This window comes from Brachyistius frenatus, unplaced genomic scaffold (assembly GCF_029030835.1).
Source record: "Brachyistius frenatus isolate BFR_SWC_R1_liver_20210118 unplaced genomic scaffold, ASM2903083v1 Contig_25, whole genome shotgun sequence".
NCBI lineage: Eukaryota > Metazoa > Chordata > Actinopteri > Embiotocidae > Brachyistius > Brachyistius frenatus.
In genome coordinates this window covers 2,783,246-2,810,286 of record NW_027210624.1, presented here as the reverse complement: position 1 = coordinate 2,810,286, position 27,041 = coordinate 2,783,246, and the positions used below count along the sequence as shown (strand labels likewise).

Below are 27,041 nucleotides of genomic sequence, written 5' to 3'. Positions count from 1 at the left end.
GTCATTCTGCACAATCATCTCTGAGTCTGATACATTATTAATAAATCATAGACACTGACACATACCAGGAAAGAGTGGCAATGCACTACAATACAAACACACATATTATACTGATCCATAAACACAAAACCATAAAGTGCTGGTCAACCCTCGCTGCCATGCAATGGATAAATCTCAACTTCCTACAAAAGGCAATAAAAAAAGCTGTGGATTTTAATTGACGTCTCTGACTACCACTAAAACATGGCCATTATCCGGGGGTGAAAGTGACTGCGGGTCGGTCTGGCAGTGAGCCTTTAATGACAGCCATATAACTGCAGGACGGGGATTATTCTTTATGTTTAATCACGGTGGAGAGGACCGTGTTTCAGGGATGATGTCTCTCACCGGGACGCTTACAGACTGTCGGCCGCGGAGGCTGTGAATCTAAAGGATGGTGGAGCGGAGGGAGGCCGAAATCACGCAGGTGTTTTTAAGTGCTTATATGGCCAACAATAAAATAACGATATTAGTCCCTCACACATATGAACAGATCTTAGAAAAATGCCCATTATACAGTAATTGACAAAAAAAAATGGAAGCAAAAATTTTCATCTGTGTTTACAGCATCTGGTTGCTTCTTAAGTACTCATATTTTGTGAATTTAAATCAATGAATTTATCACCTCATTGGCAGCTATATGACAATTTAGTAAACACAAGATCACATTTATGTAAAGTTGAATATTTACTGTGCAGTTCCAGATAAGAGGCCATTGAACAGAAGCAGCAGATCTTTTTCACTAGAAGCTAGCGTGGCATTTGGTCCAATCAGAAAACCAATTCAATAAGTCTGACTAGGTTAAAATGCCTTTGGTTATTAACTTCTCCAGTAATTTCTTCTGGCACAAACAAACCCCACCAATCACAGATGATACAGTGGACACTGACAGCGTCTAACGTGATTCCCCTGAATAAGCTGGCTTTTCTTTGAAAACAAGCCAGGCTCTCAGACCTTTGGCTCCGCGATGATCCGTGATGACATCATGGGCCCATTACCGCGGACCAACAAGGCCGTGTGCTGCCAGTGCTCCATCGCGAGGGGCTGAGAGCATTTTTACAGGCATGCTGATGGCATTAGAAATGTCTGGTGGCCTCCACAGGGGTTTATTAGCCCCCATAGTGAGCTCAAACAGGTCTGGCTCAGGTGACCTAACGAAGCGCTTGTCCCATTTTGCTAGAGGGGCCCTAAAGCTGAGTCTGGGCCCCGGCTCAGCTTGTAGTGGATTGAAACGCATACAGAGAAGCCCCCGGGCTTTCTCTGCTAGAGTCAGGTTTAATTCTGTTCTACCGGTGTGGGATGATGGAGTGATAGTCAGGAAATGAACCCTGTGTTCTCTCTATGACCACAGGTTATACGCTCGGAAACTCAAGGTAGAAAAGGTTGTGGCTGTCCAACAATCCGGAGCCAGGGGTGTGACATGAACTTGGACATGGAAAACAAATTATTTATTTGTTTTATGAAATTTAAGAACAATGACAATGGTTATATTTGAAATATTCTCTTTAACAGAAAGTTATATTTGTGTCCTGCATTTTCTAAACTATGTGATGAAGCTTTCTTACTGATACTAATACTAATTACTAATTACTTATTTTTTTACTAATAATCCTCAGCTATCGTCGTTGTGCATTTGGCTGCTACAGTATGGATTATTCATCCACACAGAAATGTTATCAACATGTTAAATTAGACTGGAACACCATTATACCGGAAACAATTACTTCTCCCGATTTGATGTAAAAGTCCTATACTTTTCTGAGAATGACGGAAATGACAAAACTCGCAGGGAACTTTCAAAAGACTTAACAGAATTTTCACACAAACAGCAAGAAAAGAAAACACATTTCAATACCTCCTCATGACTCAATCTCAAATATTGGAAGGAGGCTTAAGACAGATGGAATGTGTCGCTGGCTGGTCTTGTGGATTTGGGACGTATTCACCCATTCAGCTCCCTGTAATTACAAAGGCTTTCGCCGGGATCCGATTTGCCGCTGGAAGCCTGTTCAAGGCACGGGGATTGGAAGGACAATGGCATCGTCTGACAAAAGAATATGGATACTGCTCTTAAAATAGAGAGAACTAATGCCGCTCTGTCTGGAGTGCATGGGCTCGTTGGTTCACATGTGGGCAAGGTAAATTTAATTATGTGCCCTGTGCACACTGGCAGGCTTTTGATAATAATGAACTAACTTCTTGATACAGTTGTACCCCAGTGACCACTTAGAAAAAAAGTGTTCAGCACAGTCTTATTTGAAGACAGCTAATCTTAAAGCTCTATACACATTATTTCTAATGGCTGTGCAGTGGCATTTTCCATTTATAATGTTATGAATTTAAACGTGTATGTATAAAGTTAAGGTTTGAAGTTGTATGAACGTACAGAGAATTAGTGCTGGTACTACATATATATCAGCTACCAGAAGCTCTGCGGGGCTGCCAGGCTGTTCAGTGTTTGCCGCTCATGATGCAAAGGTGGTTCTGTTAGCTTAAGAAATCTCAACAACTATATTTTCACCATATCACAGTTTCTACTGCAGGATCTCTGTGACAAATGTACTGGCAAAAACAGTTTGAGCCGCAACACGTGTAAGCGTGTTATTGGACGGTGTCTGCATGCTGCATGTTTTTACAACCTGAAATGGTTTTCAGATTCAGCTTAAAACTTTCTTATTTGACAAACCTTATGGTTAGGAGTGATGCAGAGTCACCTTAGTCGTGCTGCCTCAGATATGAGTTGCTGTTGTTTTTAACACTTTTTCTTTGAATATTCAACAATCTAATAGTATGTTTTTAACGTTGTTAACGTTGTTGTTTGTTTCCTTGCTGTGTGCTGTTTCATGAAAGTGTTTTGGGAAAGTGATTTTAGACTTAAAATAAAGCTGAAATGAATCGGCACAACGCAAGATAACAATAGATAATCTAATCGGAGAGTAACCTCCATCATATCAACAAAAGACGACACTCACTGACGGCTCATTTTTCATTTTAAATTAAGGGGGCTAATTACTTGATTCTGTGACCTGGTTTGTTCGATACAAATGAAGACAATAATTGATTATGTAGTCAGAGAATAACCTCCATCATATCAACAACACAAAATGCTCACAGGCTTTTTCATTTGTAATTACTTGATTCAATGACAAAATAACTGATCCAGTACATTTTTATGTATCTTCTGTTATTTTCCTGCCTAATAAATCTTTTTTCAACAGGAACCAGTGTTTCATGTTCTTTGTTCTGCTGTGTTGTCACATTTTTTTTTCTTCTTTTGCCCAGTTTATGCTCTCCAAAAGTTGTCTGCACAGTGAGAGGGGAAGCCCTGACGCCTCCACTAGCTTTTGCTCTACAGTAAACAATGACTTTCTCACTTCACCCCCTGAAAATATCAAAGCATAGAAGGAAAAACGCAACAGTTAGGATCCTCGCCTGCCAATCTCAGGTCGCTTTCATGTGTATTTCTGTGTTTACATTTTCTGGAGCTGAAGTGAGAGATGAAAGTGAGGTGAGGAGGACGAAGAGGCGAGAGTCATCTGCTCGCTGACACGGCTCACAGTGCAAACCTACGCTCCGCAGTCACCTGCCTCTCAACCACATTCCTCAGCTGATCTATTTCTGGAGAGGCTGTGTGACAGCGGCGGGTCGTGGGGATGGAAGCAGTGATGCTGCTTTAGTGGAGGAGACCCGTGATTAGTTTATGAAATTGGGTTATCTATCATGTGAAAAGCAGAGGTTTCTCACACAGGAGCCTCATATTCAAGGAAAATGGTGTGTTACTCAATCAAAATGGATTTCAGAGTATATTCCACGTTTGCTAACACCGCGTTCTCCGTGTGTTTTCTCCCAATTAGTTGCTGTGACATTTTCACAACAAATCATCACAGTCACTGTAAATTGTAGAGGAAAACGTGCCAGGGTCGGCAAATGCCTGTCTGTTTAGTAAATCTCTCCATTGTGCGGCTCAGTCAGTTATGGTGTCAGGCTTCGGCCACCTTAGGGAGAGTTGAGGGGGGATTAACTGTCTATTTGCAGCTGCTGATTGCCGAGAACGGGATGCCCTCCAGTGCTGATCAACCAACGAGGCTTCGGCAGCCCTCGGCCATATTCAAAGCCATCTTCACTGCTGGGGCACGCCTGCCCTAAATGGCACACTCCCCTCCTTTCCTTTCATCTTGTGAAAATTCATTCATGTACGCATGTCTTCCAGGCTTTTGAAGGACGTTGATAAAATACTGTATGTGGATCCTTAATCAGCTTGATCCACTCGGTGTCGAGTTGAAGGCGAGGTGGGTCTACACCTCTCTCTCATGCGCCCTCCTTCCTTCTCTCTCTCCTTCTCGATTTGCTTTCAGGCTGTTTGCCTTCTTAAATGAACGTAATGGTACAAACGGAGGATAAATTGCTTTCTGTGTGCTCCATCTCATCACATCCATCCCACAGGGCCCTTTCCGAAGCAAGAAGGGAGGGTAAAAAATAAAGATGAAAACAGACCAGGAAAATAATTCACTTGCTTTGCCTGGAAGATACACGTTGCAATCTGTGTAGAAGCCCGGCGATAAGGCTGATGTACATTTGGTGCATTAGGCCTCCTGCTCTATCGCCACAGCACAGAGCAGGCTGGGAGAAAAGGGCAAAAGTCAGTGTGGAAATATGTGTGTGTGTCAGACACACGCCCTCGTTTTGTAACATATCTATAGGGTTTACATGGGGCTTTTCCAAACTGGTGTTGAGACTCTGCAGTGTGCAGAGGATGTCCTGCAGATTCAGCTAAACCCAGCTGACCTGAGGATTCGACTGAGAGCTCATTCGTTACACGTTCAGCTCACATTCCACATGAACTCTCCCTGTCATGTCGGTGTCCTGTATTTATTCTCAATACCTCCACTGTGACACTAATTTCACATCCACACTCAGATGGAAAAAGACAAACAAAACATTCCTCCACGACTGTGGGAATAAAATGTGATTTTGTCAAAATTTACTCTTAAGTTTTGTTGAACTTGGCAGCCGACAGGAGGTGAAGGAAGCGGATACACCAGACAAAAACACCCTGGACCAACAGAGATACCGGGCGAGTTAATAAAATGTAATTAGTAAGCGCTAATGTCTCATTAAAGCAAACTGTTCCTTGATGCTAGACATATCAATTTGACTCCCGCGGGAACAACAAGAAAGCATTATTAAAGACTTACGAGGTGTTATTAAAGTCTAAACACAGATGCAAGGGTCGTAAAATATTCATTTGTTTACCAATGAATTATTGAGAGGTAGGATTTAATCAAAGATACAGATGTTGCAGTCAGAAAATGTTTTTAATCTCATTTTGATTGCATCTAAATGAAAATATATAGACTATGAAAATCACACAGACTGATTGTTGGTTGCAGAGTTAATTACAGGCACCGAACAAGAGACAGAGAACAAAATAAAAAAGACCGTGATGACTTCAGACTGGCTCAGTGATCATCTGACTGAGGTGGAACACTGAACTTATTGTCCGTATGGACCATTAGATGACTTCATTTTAGCAAATGCAGTTGGAGAAAAACAGAAGCAAATGATTATGTGACTCCACTGGAATGTGACTGTTTCGTTTTCTCATCCAAAAAGCATGATGGGGATGATAATAAACGAGGCTAAATGAATAGTTCTCGGTCATAATGATTAAAACAACAGTGCGGATAAAAGCTCTATCAGCCTGTGGCTCAGAAGAGAACGAGGGGTCGGGGTGGGGGCTTTTTAACAGCAGTAGGCAGATCTACGAGAGTGGATTAAATAGTTACAAGACTATTGCAAGGCCATTTTCAGTTTCCAAGTTTCGTTGCTCGATCAACATCATCACCTGAGTTACACAGGTTTTGAGACCGCTGCGAGCTCTCCATGCAGGTGAAACTTCAGCAGAGAGCACATATCAAATGTTGTGTCAAACTTATGGGGAACAACAAGAAGCTGCACTGAGTCAAATCTGGTGAGTAGGAGTGGTGTGGAGCAACGATTGTGTTGTTGTGGGCGAGAAACGTGCGCCATCAGGCCACAGTTCAGGTTGGCAGCACCAAATGTTTTCCTTCAGACGCCCCTGAACGTCACAGTAGAACTCGGTGTCGACAGTCCGACCCCTGTTGATGAATTCATGGTGCACAACTGCGCGAATGTCAAAGAATAGCCGGCTGGTCGCGCTTCTGTCCTGAGTGCCTTTTTCGGTCTTGGAAAGTGACGTTCTCCTCACCCTCACCCGGCCCATTGCTTTACTGTCGTCAGCTCTCTGAAGCATTTTAAGGATCTCCTTGGCTGAATTTCCAAGTTTTACACAAAATTTGATGCATATTCTCTGCTGATGTTGATCAAGCTATGAAAGATGGAGTATTTACTCACACAGATTACAGCTTCTCTGTGCTCCGTGCACCTCACAATGCTGCTCACCATTTGCGTGCAACAGGAGCAGCCTCTGAGCTTTTTGATGCACCTTCGCACATCTTCATCTGAGGTGTGAATGTGTGTCTCGCTGCAGATGAACTTTTCCCACTTTGCAAGTGAAGAAGTCTCAGAGCAGAAAGGTGGAAAGAGGGGGAGAAATCCTCACAAACTTTCTCTTGCAGATGAAAAGCCTGACCTTTTTACCAGCTGCAGAAATGCATTAGCAAACTCATAATTCATATTTCAGGACCATGCAAAGTGGACTTTTTGAGCAAGAAGGAAAAAAAAACATCACGGTGAGTGTTTCTTAAGGTGGATCTTTGGGTTCTTCTTCTCTCTTTGCTGCCTGCTCGCTAGGTTCTTCGGAGCTGCTGAGTTGCAGGGGACTTCAAGGGCTTTGCACAGCTGAGCTCAGTGAGCTCCATATCTTTTTCTCCCTGCTCCCTCTCTGTGTCTCTCGGACTCTTTCCTGCCCATGCTCTGAGGAGCTTTAGAAACGCGACTGGGTAATGGGAGCAGCAGTCAATCAAATTGCAGTTTCAAAGGTGATGCTTTGTTTCACGCTCGCTTCCCACAAATCCCACCGAGCCCGGCACCTGTCAAGGTTGTCGTTCTGAAACGCAGCATCCGACGCCAGTCACCCAAACCACCCGGTCCCTAAGCAGATGGAGCGGTTGACTCTTTAGCTGCCTGTCGAGAAATGAGGTCATTCCATTTTGCTAGGTCTGGCCTTTTTCTTTTAATAAGGTGAAACAAAACAATCTAAAAAGAAAACTGTCTTCAGGTGTTTACGTCTGGCTCACTTTCATGTAAACTTGGTAATTGAGAGAGCAAAATTCATGTTACAAGTTTTAGGGTGAAATGTGATATTTATGTTTACTTTATATGAGGGTTTTAACAAAATGGAATATAAATAAACCCCAGATTTCTATTGGTGCCCTTTAGTTTTACTGAGTCTGACAGCATTGTCAAAACACCACTGGAGCTGCCAGTTCTAATAACGTGGAGGTGAGTAATAAATGGTCAAATGAGCTCTTGTTGTACCGTGATCCCACAGAGGAACAGTAAAACCTGATATGGCGGAGTGGGTAGGATCTCTGGACGCCCACAGCAACCAGGGGTCCTCGTATCTCCGAGGGTTTTATAGGCTCAGGTCTGACTCATTCCAGCTTTACAGTCACAGTGACCTTCCCATTAGGGCTCCATTACCAAAGCTCTATTAGAGAGAGAGGTGCATACCCGGGCTATTTACCCAGCTGCAGCCTCTTCTTATGAACTGTAGTGGATAAACAAGAGTGCAACTTTGTAAGCCTCTTAGAGTCATGGGTGAATGGCTTTATTAAGGCATAAAACCAAAGCGCATGCATATAAACACACAAAGCATATGAGTCCAAGATGCAAAGCTATAATGTACATTAACTGGTAATTAGAGGCATTTGAACCCACCTCGTTGAAAAAGGAGCACCCCTCATGTGTAACACACACACACACACACACACACACACACACACACACACACACACACACACACACACACACACACACACACACACACACACACACATCAACCTGAGGGCCCCTAATTAGCAGACTGTATCTAAAGGACAGTCCTTTTACTCGGCCCGTCACATTTACTGTATTTCAGAATCACCTGATAATCTATTATTTGAGCTGACCGCAATCATTTTTCATAATTGTTTTCACTCATCTACATAAAAATAGCTGAATAAAACAAACCAAAATGTCACATGTCATTGTTTCCACACTGCTTTCCCCCATTTGAGGTTTGTCTGTTGCTCTTTTAATGACGTCATCTCGTTCTTTTGCTTTAATGGCACATGAGTGGAGAATTATCGCCACCATAGTGGGCTGTTTATTTTGATCACGCTGTGTCCTTATCAGTCATTTCTTTATATATTTCAGTGAAAGGTTTTGTGTATTTAAGGTTTTATTTATATAATATGTACCCTGTGCATTTTTTGTTCATAATGCCTAAAGTTTGTATTTTTCCAATGTTCAGTGCTAATAAACGTCTCTTTGGCTCCTTAAAATGTTTATTATTGGGATGCAATTATGTTAATACTAAAAGAGTGGCAGACAATGACCAGAAAAAACACAATTCATTGCAATTAATTGTTTGACAATTAATCATCAACTAAAACTGTTCCATATTTTTCCCAGGTACGCTAATGTTTGTTACGGAGGCTTTTATATGAAAAACACAGAAGAGGTCGAGCGTATTCACCTACCAACACATTCACTGCCACCATTAAGCATTCTGTATGTTTTTTCCCAGAGAAGACTGTTATAAAAGAAAGGCTAACAGCTAATTGTAACTCAATTTATGTCCGTTCAGTTGGTCTGTGGAGCCAGTTTTACAAGGTAACACTTGTGCAGTTGTTTTGTGCTTCTGGAGGTCATATGATAATCAGGAGACGACTGCCACCATGGTATTACCCTCATATAATATTATTTACTATGCTGTAATAGATAGTGGCAGCTGGCCAACAACAGAGTGCGTACTGTGTTTTTATATGTACAAACAAATCTGAAAAGTAATCTTCCCTTCATGGCATGAAATGTGTGCATCAGTTCTCAGACTTATTTAGTAGTGTTTTATATGTTGGGAGTTGTATACTGCTTCACACCGCAGCCTGTTTATTCTAGTGTGGTAAATTCAGTCGGGGTTGTTTTTAAGTAAGTTACTCGTTTGCATGTCATGTTGCAGTTCTTTCAGGTGTGTTGGCACTAGCTTCCTGTCAGATCTTAACTCAAATATCCCTGTAAAATAGGATTCTTGATCTGGCCCTTTGATCAGAGTGTGTTCCCACAGGGCCCACCTCAGAAAGAGGTAACAGTATCGGTCAGGGTTAAACGCTACTCATTCCCCGTGTCACACTGGAGACTTGATTGACAGCCAGGAGTGAGTTGCCTTCTAAGAACAAACTTCATCTACTTCCTTTTCCCTGACCTTCATGCAGGAAATTCGGGTTATCTTTGCAGTTACAACACACACGGTGAGGTTAAGTAGCAGCAGCAGGATTAAAAAAAGGGTAGACATTGTAAGTCATATAATTAAAAGGTAAATCAAAAGTCCAATTTTGCTGTCTTGATACATGGATTAGTTAGAAATGATTGAAAACTCTGTTGTGTTGGCGATTTATACTTCACAATGAAAGTTCCAATAAGTTTAATTTAGAAATGCAAATTACTGTTTATGTTTGTTATGATAGACAAGTGACGGGAGTCTCGAATCTGAATGTGTTTCAAGCTCCTTTTTGCACATTGTAAATAGAAAGCCTCTGAGTGAAATAAGAACCAGTGAATATTATTATATCTCAAAGGCAGCAAGACAAATATTACAGGCGCACAGCTGGGCTGGCATACACAAGATATGCAAAGCAGCAAGAGGTGCAAGACAAAAACGCAGTGTTGAACATGTGGTGCATATTTCAAATCAAATCACAACATTCGCAGCAGCTAATCCTGTCCCTGCAAATAAAACTCCATACTGTGCTATCAATACTCAGCTCAGACCCCAAACCAAATATAAGCTTGTATTTATAATTAACATGCAACACTAAGCTTTTCATGCTGAAATAAACCTGCAAAGGTGAGAGCTCAGTATTTCCAAGAAACAAGCGAAAAGGGGGAACATTACAGTTTTTGTGTTTGTTTCTTTTAAACCAAAAAGTTCATAAAAAGTGTAATATGTGCATATTAAAATACAATAATTGTGTTATACCAAATTATGAGATTAAAAACAACTGAAATATGAAACAGCCCCCAGATGGTTTGAGGAAATTTGGCCAAAATCCGAGTGAATCAAACAAGCAAAACTTTTTGCAATTTTAAAATGGTATATCATGCCGGAGGAAGATTACATTACTCTTACAACATAACCACGAAGCAGATTGCTATTAATATTCCTGCTGGCAATGAGGGAGAAAAAAAAAGAGAACAATCTCTCACAAGGCCTTTATACTGTTTCACTGCACAGAGCGTATTTATATTCCCACTGAGAATCAATAGCATCATGCCTATCACTGACCAACATCTCAGACTATTGTGATCTGAATACACACACTCGCTGAACACCAGTCAAGCATCGTCTCACATCCTTTATTCAACTACCTGCCAGGCTTCCTGCCAACTTCTGCCTGAGCAGTGGGTAGTTGCTTTGACTGCAACAAAGCTATCCAGAGGAACCATGTGGAGGTAACCTTCACTTTAGACACTGAGATCGGTGGCCGTCACTAAGCCCCGAATGTATTGGCACGTGGATTTAGTTGGCTATCAGAAGGGACAGATAACCTTGTCATTTCTACCCTGACTGTCATGGGAGGGTTACAGGTTTCTAAATCCTCTTAAAAACACACTCACACACAGGTGCTCTGTCTTCATCACACATGGTGGCACATCACATCACATCTGAGCCCAGAACCAAGCAGAGAAAGGTCATAAGCCCTCAAGTGATGGATGTCAGTCACAGGAGGAGGGTATTATCCTGCTCTTTAATTACACCCTGAAAGTTTCTGGGAGAATAGAGGTCTCCTGACTTGTCACCACTAGATATGACTTTGAGGAAACTTGCACCCTCATATCACTTAACCCTCGTGTTGTCCTCGGGTCAAAATGACCCGCAGCTGTGTTCAACCAAGTTCTATTTTATTTCTATATTTTTATATATTTTTTGGGGATCATTGGTCATCATTCTTTAAAGAAACCCTCACAGTCTCCGTGTCACCAATGATCCCAAAAATTATGAAAATAAATAGAAATTGGTTGAACACAGCTGCGGGTCATTTTGACCCAAGGACAACATGAGGGTTAAACCAAGTAGCGAAACAAGCATCAGGAATCATCTAAAAAAACAACAACAACAACAACAACAACAATAACAACTAAATTACAATGGAGATAAATTACATTTGTAACATTTAAAGAGATCATAGATACATACCATTGCAGAAAAATCACATGAATTTCACATGCAAAAACTCATGTGACCACATACACTAGAATGTGACCAGGTGAAACATATCTTGGCCAATGGAAACGTGGTTTTGGACATTTTCATGGTGTAATGTGTGAGTCCCATGGGGAAATTTGTGAAAACTTGCAACATGTGTCCTACATGTGATCACGTGGAAAACATGGAAAACACATGCTTTTTCTGTAAGGGTGATGTGTAAAGATGTGTAAAATCACTTGACCTAATTCCCTAGTAAGAAAATGCATTTGCACTCATCCTCATTCTGCAGTTTCCTTGCTTGCTTGTGGAAACTTTTCAACAGCAAGTATTGGTTTCACAACAATTCAATTGATTTTGTGTCTGTAGTGTTATTGTTAGACACTGCTGATTGCTATATGGTTAGGATTATTTAGCTCAACAGTACATTTTGGGATTTCAGAGAGCATATAACACTAATGAAAAAAATGGGCACTTTCCTGATAAGTCACGCTAAAAAACAACAAATAAATACATAAAAACCTACAAGATTGCACACTGCCTTTTTGGTAACCACCTACTAACACAGTGATCTGAAACTACAGCTCGGTATGACATGGTTTTCACTTCAAATATTTGTGTTGACATGGAAGAGCATTACAACCCCCCAGTGACTCGGAAGCTGAACTCAGATGCAGCGTGACTCTCTGAAAAGGTGTGTGCGAGGCCGGGGAGGATTACCTGTGATCCGAGGATAATGACAAAAAAACCCTGATATTAAATTGTAACACATGGAGAATTACTGATGGGCTCCTGTTGTTTTACCTGCCTGCACGGGAGCGGAGGGGGGCCTTGTGGGACGAAGCATGCCTTGTGCGAAAATCATTGTTTTTCGGTGAACCATGAGTCACCCGTGACAAGTAAAAGTGAGCAAATACAATCACACCACTGCTTATACATTATGTATGAGGTGTAAATGAACTTGACTGTTGCACAAGCACAATGCACAAAGCTAGTTAGTGTCATTCGAATGGATACGAACGGCAGAGAACACAGTGTTGTACAGAGATTATTGTGGATGAACTGTGGGGAGGTTGCCTACCTGTCTGGAGCTGCAGGACGTCCATTGCGAGGCTTGTTGACCTGAGCGTACAGCGCCTCCAGGGGTAGACCGTGGTCCGGAAGGCTCAGGGGAGGCTGAGGGTTCTGGGGACTCTGAGGCAGATGGTAGTGGTGGCTGTAAGGGTCCATGCTGCTGCTGTCTACCGACGAGTCCAACGATCCGATGCCAGCGTAGGTGTGTTCCTCGTCAGAGCTGAAGTTGCGGCTCACCACATCTTGGATCTCGGCGTATTCTCTCTCCTTCGCCTGCCTCTCCCGAAGTTCCCGTGTCTTGGCCTGTATTCTGGGAGAAACACATTGAATTTGGCTTTATTAAAACAAAAAAAATCATCTGGCAGTGTAAAAATGATGCACAGTGATGCCAAAACACATCACTGGGAATGAACTTTGCAACCTTAAAAAAATATTTGATGACATGGACATCATCGCTCAAACTGTGATGGAAATACATTTAATCAATGAATAAGTTTCAGATGATGAGCCTGACAAATGGTAAAGTTTTTCTTCGCAGTTCAAAGTGGTTTTGAGTAATTTAAAATGGAGAAAAGCGAGGAATGTTTTGCAGCTGCTTTTCTTTCCCTTTGTCTCTGGGTAAAACTAGGACTCTCGCCAACTTAAGCCAGTGCAAAAGAACCATATCAAATTGCCCGATATTAAGTGGTTCTTAAAATATTCTTTTTATATCTTTCAGGCCCTGCATTTGTTTATTTGGAGGGTTGGCAACCTATTCCCATGATATCTCTCAGCCCAGCCAGTATAAATGTTGTTTTTACAAGATTGATAAAGTTAAAATTTGAAATGTCTCATAACTCAAACAAAGATGCTTACTTACTCTTTTTATTTGTGGAGACTAAACATACCCAGTGGGAGGAACAAGCAGATATTTAATGGTATTTCAGATATTGAGTGGCACGAAATGTAATGTGAGTAAGGAAGCAACCCAGGATAAAGAGAAAAGACCTCGTGTAATATTCGGTCCCGGCTTCAGAGAGGTTTACTGCAGCATTCCAACTTTTAAGTTTAATCTCAGATATTGATCAGTCCAGACTTCAGAAGAGGCCTCTCCTCCACAAACTTCTGAAGAGTCTTTCTTCCCCTGAGTAACCGAGAAATGTGTTCCTCTCTACTGAGAGAAGCCATATAGCACTAGTCAAATACAGTATGCGGCTTTCCATGAGAAATTAATCATTAGAGTGGACTGATCTCATCCCTCAGGACCTCTAACAAGAGAAGGTGGGAGGCAGACAGTCAGACCTCCTCTTCCTCCTTCCCGCCCCTTCCTCTCCCTCCATGCTGTTGCTCTCCCCGGGACCTCTTCCACACAACAGAGCCTTTCACAGGCCTTTCCTGTCTCAGAGAATAGTTCAGTGTGAATGCCCATCTGTCCACGGCTAACAAGAGTCAGTCATGGTGCTGCATGGGAGCGAGGAGAGCTGCCGCTGCAGGAGCAGGGAGGTGGACAGTGTTGGGGGGGAGAGGGGGTTGACCTCCCACTGTGGCGACCCCGGCAGCAGCCACCAGACTGCTCACTGGTTCCAGATGTTATATGTGCTGTAGGGTAACACACGAATACAAGCACGCTATACCTCCCACTGGTGCTCCACTTCCCTCTTACCTCAGGTCATAACTGACCTCTGACCCCTGCTGCTGCTCCTCACAGATGATTGACGGGTTTGGAACAGAGCGAGAATCCCCCCTGGAGCTCCCACTCCCATGTCTGTGTATTTTAATAACAGTAATCACGTTTCAAACAATCACCATTTTTCAGTGCCGGATTAACCCAATTCCCATATCCTACCCATAGACTGCCTTGTTTATTTTTAGCCGCCCAAAATCCCATTTTCTCAGCATTATCTTCGGGATGAGATTTAGATGGAGGGCTGATGCAATGTTGCATGATGTGCAGTCATGTATAAAAACCTCGGAGCTGGTGTGGTGTCTTTTTGCATTGTCGTGGACCAGGTACACTGTGAAACTTATTAACTCAGATGTGTGGAGTTGGAGTGGTCTCACTTTGGCTCGAGTTGTCAGGAAATAGAAAACAAGCCGAACACAGACAAAAAAAACCCACTAATTCCCAGAAGCCCTTTCACCTACCATCTGGCTAAAGTGATGTCAGATCTCTGCCAGGAAGGACCAAACAATGATGTTACCGTGGGTTCACGGAAGTCCGCTGGGATCTTGAGGCCCTCTGGCGCTTTATGGACTAATCAGATTCATAAAAATGGCAATATTGACATTTGGGATTAGATAATGGCCTCGGCTAGACTGGCGACATCAAGCTCGAGTCTTCTCTTCCAGGCCTCAGGAGTCTGACATGGATAAGGCTAATAGGTGCATTTCAATAAAAGGGATATTAACAAGCAAAAATGCCAAAGTTGTGAGTCATGCTGTTGTCATTAGCATTATTACATCTGGATCCACCCTGTCTTGTTACTTTTATGCTCTTTTCAACTTCAACTTGTTCCAATGTATCACATCCTTCACATTTTACAGGGGAAAAGTTATGGTTATTTTTTGCCGTAGAAAAGATTAGTCTGTCTGAGTGTTTGTGGAGAAAACAAATACAATCCAAACCTGTCACTCTGCTGTGACAGGCCTATTCCAACATGTTTTGGCTGTCATGAAGAAAAGCTGGGCAATCACCTGGTGTCAGCTTTCCATCCCTCGCCAGGTGGCAGAGGGTCACTCTGTGCCAAACTCATATTTGAAAGCTGTATTCCAAAGATGACTGTAATTGTTGTGTCAAGAGTTTACAGTGTCCATCTAGTTTGCGTTAAGAGAACTGTTTTGGACGAGTACATTTTAACACCCCTCGTGACATATCTGTAAGGGACCAGTGTCAGTCTGTTGGTCGGTGGCTTGGTTTTTCCACCACTTTGGTAAACACAGAAATATCTCAACATCAAATGGATGGAATGCCATAAAATTAAATTACTTTAAATTAATTGATAAATTAAATTTGAACAGGCATTTATGGAGCCCAGAGGGCTAATCGGAATGAGTGCGGCGATCCCCTGACTTTTCATTCAGCACCATTACCGAAGCTTTGACGTATCTGGTGAAACATCTAAAAGCTTTAAGGGATTAAACAGATATTGATAGTACCCCAGATGATAAATTATAATGACTTTAGTTTATATTTAGCATCACCATGTGCTTGAAATTTAGAATTCTACCTGAACTGTCTCAAAAACAATTAGATCAATTGCCATACCATTTTGTAGATATCCTCATTTCTTTTATCGCAAATTGCAATAACTTGATAGTTCTTTAACTTCTAGAGGCCTCATCAGGTCATAAATTTAGGTTCTACTACTTTGGTTATGCAGGAATTGATGACCAAATACAACGTACTTACCAAACTAACAACACTCCCAACTAACAAGACTCCAATCAGCCTTAGCTGTACTTGTTTTTGAATTTTACTTAGAAAATGTGAAACAAGTGAAACTAAGATGGGGATCGTGGTCAACATTATACCTTCTAAACATTAGTGTACATATAGTGCATTTGGACTTATTATTATTAACATAAGAAGTAAATACATATTTCAATTGTATCACTAAAATGCTGCCTGTCACTATACTTGACTCGTATTTCCTATTATAATGAGTACAGGTTGAAGTTAGAGAACTAGTGTGGCTTAGATTAAATTTACTGCCCAATTTCAGACCAAACATTCATGCCGGGACATAACTGTTTTAGAACGTTACAGGAAAAGTTGTAGAAGTGAGAACTGGTCTGTCAGTTCGACTTAAACTACCTGATGGTGTCTCCTGTGACTCAGCATGGCAAATAACCAATGAGCAGACCATAGTGCACGTCCCCTCTTTGAACAACCAATCAGCTTGTAGCCAAGTCAGCGTGTCACAACAGTTGCAAGCTGTCAGCGGAGTTTTGGATAAAAGAAGGAGAGGATCACCGCCTCAATTTATGAGGAACAGCCGTGTCTGAATGATACAAGCCTTCGAACTTACTCAACACAAGCTGATCCAGAAAAAGACAAAAGAGGGGAGATCTCCTGTCTCGACTTCATGGCTTAAATTTGCAGAAACCCTCTGGGTGTTCTGTTGAAGCACCCATGGGTGACTACAATTTCTCGACCGTTCGTTTTTTTAAATGTTCATTGTTTCATCACTACTAAAAATGCAACTGTTGCAAGTAACTCACTGTCATTATACTCATTTGTGTTTTAATACCCTACAAATTATATCCTGTTACAAAAAAAGCCTGAAAAGCCAGCAGTTAAAATGGAAGTACAGAATCGTTACTATGAAAATGTCACACCGTCTTGTCTTTTTTTGGTGTGAACTGGCAGATCTCACAATGTTGCAGACTTGTGAATCGAGAGTAGATGCAGGTTTAAATCAACTACTCTCAAATGTCTACACTTGCCTTTAAAGCACAAGATTTTATGTGTTTTGATTTTTCCCTACGTGGTCTTTTCCAAATCATAACCAGCTGTTTTGGTAGCCTGAACACCTGGATAACACACCGCTGTCTTTGGGGTCCTTCACCCCAAAGTTCAGTTAAACATCAAGCAGGTAAGTAGCATCTAAACGCATTTGTAGGAAACAGATTTTGGAGTCCGTTTTTCTGTTCTGTAACCTCACACACCTGCAACAGCTGCTTCACTTCCAGCTCCTCTTATTCCCCTTCCCCACAGAGACACCCCCCCACACACACACTCTGAACCATATATAGTCCATTAGCCAATTAATGGTCTGGCATGTTAACATTGAGGAGAGTGCTGCCCACACTAAACACATTATTACTGTACAGCCCCAATTACAGCCCTTCTCTCTTCTCTTACCACAGACCAGGTTTTAGTGGAGAGGGCAGTGCAGCTTTTAATGCAACCAGCCTGGAGAGGTTTGATTTCAAGAAGGGAACATTCAAGCTCCAGAGTCTCCTCTGTGAAGTTTAATTACACTGATGAAACAAATGAAGATAATTCCAGTATGTGTGTGTTGTTTGTTCCTTTACATATACAATGCTTACTGCTTACTTGTTTTTCATAACAGTGAATTGAAAGGCATTTCCACCTGGTGAACAGACAGTCTAGACAGTCTATTGCAAAGGCTATGAGGGCAGTTAAAGTTCAGCTCCTAATCTTTATGTAAAAAAAAATAATAATAATTATGTGTCAGCCAGATGACACTGCTCTTTCTTTAACATCCCTCACTTTCACCCTGTTCTTCTTCTTGTCATTCATTGTCACAAAAAACAACAGCACGGTCACACCAACTAAAGCTGAATTTGTAATGATACTTTTGCTTAAGGTTCATTTCAGTGCATAAATAGTAATAGAAGCCAAGTAATTACTTTCTACTGGAGGAACAGGAGTGACATGTCAGCTCAAGTCCTTCCTCTCCTCTGAAGAAGACTCAATGTTAATCCAACAGGGCTGTTGTTTTGGCCCGACAAAGCAAACAGACTCCTTCTCCATATGTTAGTCAATCTTTAATCTACTGAAAAGCAAGGGAGGAAGGGGGATGTCTTTACTCTCACACTTTCATTTTGAAGTCAGCACACTTAGAAGTTTGAAAGCATGCCTCTTCAATATGCGTTGTTACTGTGCTGGATGAAACAGAATGTATTTGCTCTCTCACTTACTCATCCAGCTGCCTTGAACACACACACACACACACACACACACACACACACACACACACACACACACACACACACACACACACACACACACACACACACACACACACACACACACACACACACACACACACACACACACACACACACACACACACACATGGATTTTCTTTTCTTTTCAATGCCCGCCTCATCAAAACATGTTCTATTGTTCTGAAGTGCAGATGGAGGGCAGAATGTAGCTGACTCTAATCAAAGTGCAGTAAATGACTGTGTCTGGGCAGAAACCTCCGATAGCCCGTCTCCCGTGCCGACACTCGGCCCATGTCAGCATAATGCAATCACAGAGATAATTGTTCAAGTTTGGTGGTGTTAATAATCACATTAACTTGCTGTAGGTATCAATATAATTACAAATGCAATCACACTTCCCAATCAGCCAGTCGCTGGAGCTTCCTTTGAACTCGCCATGCAAATGAGACTCAAATCGGATACTGAAATAATGAGATGGTTTGACAAAGTGGAACATATCACCGGAACAAAAAAAACAACAGAAAGGGAGGTATCTGCCTTATAGCAAATCGCTTTATATTTTTGTGTTTGTAAGCTGAACAAGAAGTCTTCTTTTGTTAAATAAAATAGCAAATTCTCCCGACTAATCCAGGTTTGTCAAAAGTAGATTGTGCTGACTGTTTCAGAAACACTGGTCGGGCTTTGTTTGTCTCGAGTCAGCAGGAAGTCTAACAACAAACAAGAGGAAGCAGGCCACTGTCTAGGAAAAAAAAAAAAAAAAAAAGCTGTGCTGTGCTGTGCTGTGCTGTGGTCTGGGGAGCGGGAACAAGGAAGAGTGGCAGTGGAGTGCCGGCTGCTGATTAGAAGCCAAGCGGAGCCGAGTAGATAAGAGAGAATGGACATCATAATCAGCTGCCACAGAGAAAGACAGAGAGAATGGAATTCAGTCCAGGCGGAAAATGAAGAAGGAACATTGTCAGGTTCTGCTTTGTGTGCTCCCCACTTTGGCCAGGAAAATATAGTTTCAGGGCAAGCATGTGTGGAGATAAGTCAGAGACTGATAGAAGCTCCAACAACACCACCCGCCCTGTGTTTCTTTTTCTCTCTCTTTCGGCAACCCCGTGGCTCTGCATGAATGAATAAGGGCCACAGCCACCCAGGGTCCAATCAGAGTGCTTGTTGTTTCCACGGTCCTCTCAACATGAGCCAATCAGATAGGGGCGTCTTGGGTGCTGTCCACGGGCAGAAAGAGAGCGGAATAATGTCTCCCACTACTGAGTCGAACATAGATTTCTATCAGCCGAACCACAGGTTTTAATGCTTCTTTGATGAGACATGAAACAGTCAATCACAGGAGCTGTGTAAAATCTGCCAAATTTCTGAAAAACAAATGCAGCTGATAACCACTCTTCATCAAGTGGGTACACCGCTCTGCGCTCTGCTAATGAAGTCAAAGTTTTATGTACTCTCTTCTCCATCATTTCCAGTCCATAAGAGTCTGACAAGATATCAATGGAGGAGAACGGTTTTACTCAAAATAAATGGATTGTGTCTGCGAGAACTACAGGTCAAACCATAAATTGCAAGAATCATATCAAGGTCACAGTTTTAGATATATGACCATAGCTACCTTATTGCAGGGTAAAAGGGGCAGGTTTTGTGAATTAATCTGTTCCACCTCTTCGCTGACTCCTATTTTGAATCACTAAAAGCTCCTGTCAAAACTGTCTGCTTGAATTAACGATGGCTAATGTCAGCTGGGCCGGGAGTTTGGCTCCGGCCAATCCCGGCCCGTGCTGAATCACAGCGCTATTTGACGACGGCCAGCTTCGGAGGCCCGGTATGGTCTGATCCCTAATTTCATAAAAGAGCATAGGAATGTCCCGTCTCAGCGTCAGTGATGCCATCAATCAGAACATGTGGCCGACACGGAAGGACCGTGACAATGAAATGTAGCACCTTGGAAGTGTAATACAGTAGTGCCACCAAAAAAATACAAGAAGTAATGGATTTCTGAGCTGTCGTCCTGCTCAACCGTAATGCTTTGAATATCGACTTGGCTTCATGGCAGGTTGGTTTATTATTACCCACCACAATTTCCCTGAGGATCCCCTTTCCATTAACTGAGGGACAATCCCGGCCTGGCTGAGTGATGGGATTTGGGAGCAGGTACAAAAGGAACGAATTAGGTTGCCCTCCTGCATTGGAAGCTGGGATCGGAGCTCACACATGCAGAACGGACACAAACAAGACAGGGAATGAGAATGTGCCACAAGACAAAGACGTGGACAAAGAATTGGGTGAAAAGATGTAGGAGCCGGATTTAAATGGTGTGTATGTGTTTGTGGGGAGGGCTGGGAGGGCATGTGCTCGACATATCTCATGCCCGCTGTGTGTCTTTGTGGATTCTGCTGCTTAGCATAGCGGTTGTTTGGGAGCTGCTCAAAGGGGACAGATCTGGATGGAGAACCGGTGCCGGGTGGTCTCCAGGGCCCATTGAGGGAAATGTGTTGGGCCCTCAGCCAGAGGGGGCAACACCCTCAATGGAGAGGACCTTCGCTTCAAGTCATAGCTGAATACCAAAAAGAAACGTGCTACAGCTTTTTGAGTGAGGAATCCAGATGTTCTATTCAGCAGGGAAGAGGGCCTTTGTGACATTTTGTTGTGTGTGTGTGTGTGTGTGTGTGTGTGTGTGTGTGTTGTGTGTGCACTGGTTTGTTTGTGGTTTTCGACAGACATCCATCCCTCTCTCCCTTCACTGTAAGAGGGAGTGCTATCAAGCCCTATTGTTTCTATTCAATTAGCTGTCATTACCAATGGCAGTTTGATTACTGAGTTCATTTGGCTGCTGGAGAACAATGGAGGCAGCAAGCTGTCTTTTCATTCGCCCCGCCACCCGTATTGTCTCCCCCGTTGGAGAGAATTAAATGGGGCTTGTCTGTGAGGAATGAGGCGGATGAGGTGGCAAAACCACAGCCTCGCCGCATTCTTTTGATTCTTTTGGATATCCCGATGTCCAGAAACGCCAGAGGACACGGAGCCAAGAGGGGCGGGCAAAAAAGGAACAGCGTATTCTTGAGCGATTAACAACCTGGGCAAGCTGCAGGAGAAGACAAACGCCGGGCTACATCGATTTCACTATTATAATGAGCACCATTCAATCATGCTGAATCCACAGGGGCCTACGAGCGCCATTAGGAGGTCAGCGCCTCTGAATGGTACAGGCAACAACAATCTATAAATGATCTATTTAATGTACTGATATAAAAAGAGGACATTTCACAAATTGACATCCGAGTGCTTTCCCAGAATTTCCCAACCTTGCTTGACCATTTTGTTAATGAGGTAGTTTGCCAATTTTCCGGTCAGTGGTGTTTCTTTTTTTCCTTTGTTCATCTGGGATTTAATTGTTGGGGCTTTTAGTGAGCCAAAGCTCGAGCACTCACCTCTCTTGTTCCAGCCTCATCCGCAGGGTCTCCTCTTCTGACGCCTGCATGTCCTCGGCTTTTGATTTACTGGAGCTCTTCCGCTCCATCCTGTCTTCTGGCCGCTCATCCTTTCGGTTCTTACTAAACCTGAGACAAGGAGAAGGGCAGAGAGGATTTAAGTGTGGCTCAGACTTTAATCATTTTCAAACTAATATGGATATTTTTTTTACATGAGTATGCCTCTTTCTTTGTCTGGGAGATTCAGGTGAAATACTCAGTCGGAAATTAAAGTGTCAAACTGTCAAAATCTTCAGGTTGGGTTTGTACTGGAGAGGCAGCTCAGGAGGAGTCTCCCCCGGGCACCCATTCGTTGTCGAAAGAATAACTTGGCCTTTTTCATATAAATGCAATCAGAATGGATCAAGCCATATCAAAAGATAACTCAACGCCGTGAGTTCCCACCCTGCCACGGCTCCATCCAGGACAGTAGAATACATTCAGTGTACGGTGTTAAAAGTCTAAAAAGCGGAAAATGGCAAAACTCTTTTCTATAGAGAGGATGAGCTCCCTGTTCCCTCCCTGAGCTGTACGCTTTACGAGAGTGATGGGAGTGGTGACAGCTCATGATTTAGTTTTGAGCGAGTAAGGAACAAACTACCTGCAACGGGAAAAATGGAAGTGAAAGAAACGGGCGAGTTCGCTGGCATCATCTGTAACTTTCGAGACAGCGTTGCAAACTTTTACATTTTAATGACGGGAGTGACACACTTGTGGCAGTAAATCCGTGACAGCTTTAAGGCAAGGTGAGAAGAAGCCAAGCCGATGATCATAAATTCTTCCAGTTGGCTGTGCACGGTGCTCAGCGGCTAACTGACTGGAGACTATGGCTGAGGAGTGTGAAATTATGACGAGGAATGGAAATAAAAAAAAGGAGACGTGAAGTTGACGGGGAGTACAGTCCATTTACAGGACTGCACGCTCACAAACACACAAAATATGAACCTATATAATTGCACTCCATTGTCTGATACCTCATCTCTCACACGGATGTGCGATGTGACAAAAAACAACTTTATACATGTGCACAGGATTTAAAGATAAAATATGACACTTTCTGATGAGACAGTACAGGAAAGGCAGCATTATTAAAGTATGATGCCATTTCCTGTTGAGCCATAAAGGGGCCAGCTGTGGAGGAAGTGCACAACAGCAGCATACAGAAAAGGGACGGATTACAGATATCCAGGAAGTACACATGGTGGTCGTTTTGCACACAAATATAGAAGCACATCTGCACACCATATACTGTAAATCCACTGGGTTATCTACTTTGATCTAATTGAAAAAGTCTACACAGAATGCAGACATTAGAACACCACGTCTATGTAGCTTATCACAACCCGCTGTTATGTTTTAAAGTAAAATGGCCTCTAGTGGCTGAATAAATAAGGACAAATTGGTGTGACACAGCTCATCTAATGTCTATATCAGGAGTCCCCGACCTTTTTTTTTCCTCCGACAGCTATATTCATATCAAGTAACATTTATTAACATAGCTGAGCTCCACCCAAACCATTGGAATAAGCTTATTTTAGGTTATCAATAACAAATTGACACTCAAGACAAACATTTTTTTTTTTTTTTTTTTATCACAACAGCTTAAATTCAACCGCATGTGCATGCTTTTTTCTGTATGCATTTCTTTACATTTTCAATTGATAAAGCTCACACGACAGATTATTGATGTGATCAGAACCGGGTCATGTTCTACTGGCAGATTGTGATCTACAGGTTGGAGACTCCTGGTCTATGTAATGTGAATTTTGTTCTTGTTTGGACGAGGCGTGTGGGTGGATGTCTCAGCGAAACATCAGCAGACTTGGCTGCACGAGGCCGTCGTTCGTTTTCTTGTTTCCGACCACAAGTTTTAAAAAAGTTTTTAAAACCATGTTTACTATTGCCTTAACAATGGAGACTGCATAACTTTAAAGAGCTAGTAACTTTAACAAACAACACAGTTCGAGTAATTATTCAAACCCAAACCATTATCTTTCTCTTTATGTAACCAAGTGGGTTTTATGCCTAAAACTAACCAGAGGTCCTAATTTAGGAAACACTCGTGGTCGTTTGAGGGTTGGAACAAACGACCTACATGGGTAGAAGGGTTGGAGGGACTTGTCAGGTCTTGTCCAAGGGTGGCCATGATGTTTTGGTTCAGATTAGATATAAATGGATGCAGATAATATGCAGTCTTGTTAAACTGCTCTGAAATGAAAACTTTTTTACAAGGTCGGAGTTGTTTAACAAAAATTAAGAAGGGCAGAAAAAGGAAACACAACACAATTATTTATTGTTTTTGTACTATGGCCACATGGTTACTGGTTTAAATTCTAAAAACTCAATACGAGTTTAAATCTTGTAAGCGCTGTGCATTTTATGACTGTCACTTGGTGGAAACCAGGACAAATAAATCGGATGATTGTTAGGACAAGGCCCTAGCAGAAAGTGTATGGACATGGGGGCATGTGGCCACAAGTGAGAGGAAATTCAATAACTATAAACACAGAAAAGGACTGGGTTTTATTGAGTGTGTATATTACATAATGTAACTCGATGTTCTTGCATTGTACACACAGACATTGATTTTGATGTTCCACATGGGCTTTTTCGAGCGGTCCCGTTCAATTTCAGACATAGAAAGCATTAAGCTCTGAAGTCTTGCAGCCCCATGGTGCTTCACTCCCAGTTTATTTTTACCATCCTCATAGCTGAGCTTTATTTGACAGTTTGGAAACTTTCTCTGAAAGCTGCAAAAATTACATCAGACAAGGTTGACTTTGGGCCAGTGGAAGCAAATATATTCATGAAATGGGAGAGTGGTTCCCTCATGGATGTTTATTATTCTACTTTACATTAAAAGCAACCTGGACCTTTGTGCAAAAGGCTGCTCTTTGGTCGTGGCTGCTTTGGAATTGTAATCTTTCGAATATGCTGTGGTCTGGTGGGAGATCCCAGTTTGTGGCTTCGTAAAGAGCACAGGAAAGGCAGAGGGAGAGACGTGTGGGCTCTTTTGTAGCACAGATAGCATACATTACCTGATTAATTAATCAACAAATGGCTCTAGTAAGGCATAAAACTCTATGCTAGGACTGGGAATGCTAATAATAGTGAGCCTGCTATTTATCACAAGGGCAGGTGACAGCTTCCTCGCCTCACTTCAAGGACTTTCATTAACTTCCTGAGGGAAATTCACCTTCCTTTTTTTACTCCTCCAATTTTTTCCTCAGCCTCTCCCGCCCACCTTCTAAAAAAAAAAACATAAAATAACCTTAAGGGAGACAAACTTTTGCCCTCAACTTTTTTTTTCTGCTTCTTCTGGATCGACATCAATACTGCGAGGGATTTGTCGTAATGAAACATATTGGTGGATTAAGCTGAGCAGGACCCTGGGCATGCAACAGCTCCCATATGAAAGGCTATTCCCTCATCGCTGGTGGCCTGAGAAAGAGGGCTGAGATCAAAGCAGAGGCGGAGTAAAGGGCCGATACTACCAGAGCTATTAGAGGGCTATTGGGACGCTTGCTGGTTCACTGACAACACAACTCTGCCCTTCACTTGAGCAGCCCGAGTCCTGCCAGCGGGGTGGAACACAGGATTAGCCCGCAAAACTTCACTGATGCACAAAGACCAATATTATATAGTCACTCATTTCTCAGCAGAGATCTTTGGAACCAGTGTGTGTGTTTGTGTTCAAAAACTGCAAAACTTATTGACTTTCAAACCTGTCTATGGAAGATAAGTGTCTCATTTGAGAAATGAAGGGAATCCGATAAAAAACAGTAATGATTTGGAGTTAATCAGGTGGGAAGAAGAAACTCAGCTGTTTCTGTATAACTCTCGAGTCAGTGCTGGCATTAATCGGGGCTGGCAAAAGAATAGTTGTATTGAGAGTGAGGCTGATGAGGCTTGATAATAAGATATTGATTAGCAGCTGCAACCCATGGGTGGAATGACAATGGAGTAACTACAGTAGACACGGTAACTTAGGAAGCACAACTTATTTAGGGCCAAGTGTCTGACCAGTTTCTTCACGCACTGCAGTATATTTGAATCTCAATGACATTTAACATTATTCATTGTACAGAAGTAAAAGAGCTGATCTAACCAAATGTGGACTTTCAGTTGACCTTGGGAGCAGTGGAGTAGCCGTAGACTGTTTATAAAAGTGGATATAGCTTCCGGGTCTGAAATATTAGGCCGATGAGGAAGTGCCTTGAGCTGCAATACCACCGACTGCCTCTAAAGGTTGGTTCTGAGAGCCTCCGGCTCCATAGAATTGCATTCAACTTCTCTATTCTCAGTCAATAAATCTTTTCCTTGACTTATTTCGATGTTGCTGGCTAAAGTCACTCCTTATTAGTTTTCTGGTGGTCCATCTGAAAACAATCCCATCATAACCTGGAAAATAAGTATTAGAAAGCCATGTTTTTGGGGGCATATCTGTTTGATTTACAGGCCTGTGGTGCAGTCAGGTTACGGCTATCGGTAGTATCGTCGAGTTTTCAATTAGATCGAGTCAGATCCACCGCTCGCTTCCTCCCAGCTCGTTCAAATATGGTCACTTTGGCTTTGAACTAGCAACATGGCGCCAGCCAAAATCCAGACTCGGACGTTCAAAAACCAATGGGTGACGTCACCGGTTGTTGCTGCTTGAGAGCAACAGATTGATCTCCACTCAAACCTCCACTTTTGTGGAAATTAGACCTTTGAATGGTGATAATTCTGTTAAATTACTATTTTAAACAAGAGATGGTCACTATTTGAGCAACACTTCACATCTCCATCCGAGCCAGGTAAACAATGGTACGCCATTTACATCCTCATAAAGCTCCAGTCTTATTTCTCTTGCTTCAGTCCACCAGACCGAAGCCCTGGTTAATGATCTGCTGCTAAGCGTCTCGCTCACTGTGGGAAAACAGCAGGTAAGAGTGATGAATACACCAATACAGAGGAAGACTAAGAACAATGTTGAGATGTAGATCGCAAAGCCATCCGGGGAAGAGAGGCATTCAGTAAAGATTACAAGAGCGCAAATATAGAGCAGCTGAGTAAAATGCAGATTTGATCAGTAGTCGTCAGTCAGAGAATATTTATGACGTCTAGGCCGCATTTATTCAAAGCCCGAGCTGCTCTGTGCTATTCATCACAGCTTGGTCCTGATAATGACTGATTGGCTATCAACGTTCATTTGGATGGCATGTAATCTAACATGTGACAGTCATATATAATGGATGCTTTATTAATGTTATGATAGCCTCCGATGTGATGAAACATCAAGAGTAAAATTGAAGTGTTCAATCAAAATGTCGTGAATTTGACATCCGCCGACAGCATCTCAGAAAAAAAATGTTTTCAGATACCGTTGCACATTAGGCACATTACTGAGGAGCTGGCTT

General features: G+C 42.3%; 1 protein-coding gene across 1 annotated transcript in view; it reads right to left on the bottom strand.

The window, feature by feature from the left end:
• The window catches only part of pard3aa (par-3 family cell polarity regulator alpha, a), a 365,970-nt gene that overhangs the window by 67,193 nt on the left and 271,736 nt on the right, over positions 1 to 27,041 (bottom strand). The window contains exons 20-21 of the mRNA XM_069698055.1: positions 21,604 to 21,732; positions 12,510 to 12,812 (exon numbers count right to left, since the gene is read on the bottom strand). Coding sequence (XP_069554156.1) covers positions 12,510 to 12,812; positions 21,604 to 21,732 — 432 coding nt within the window. The remainder of the gene's footprint in view (positions 1 to 12,509; positions 12,813 to 21,603; positions 21,733 to 27,041) is intronic.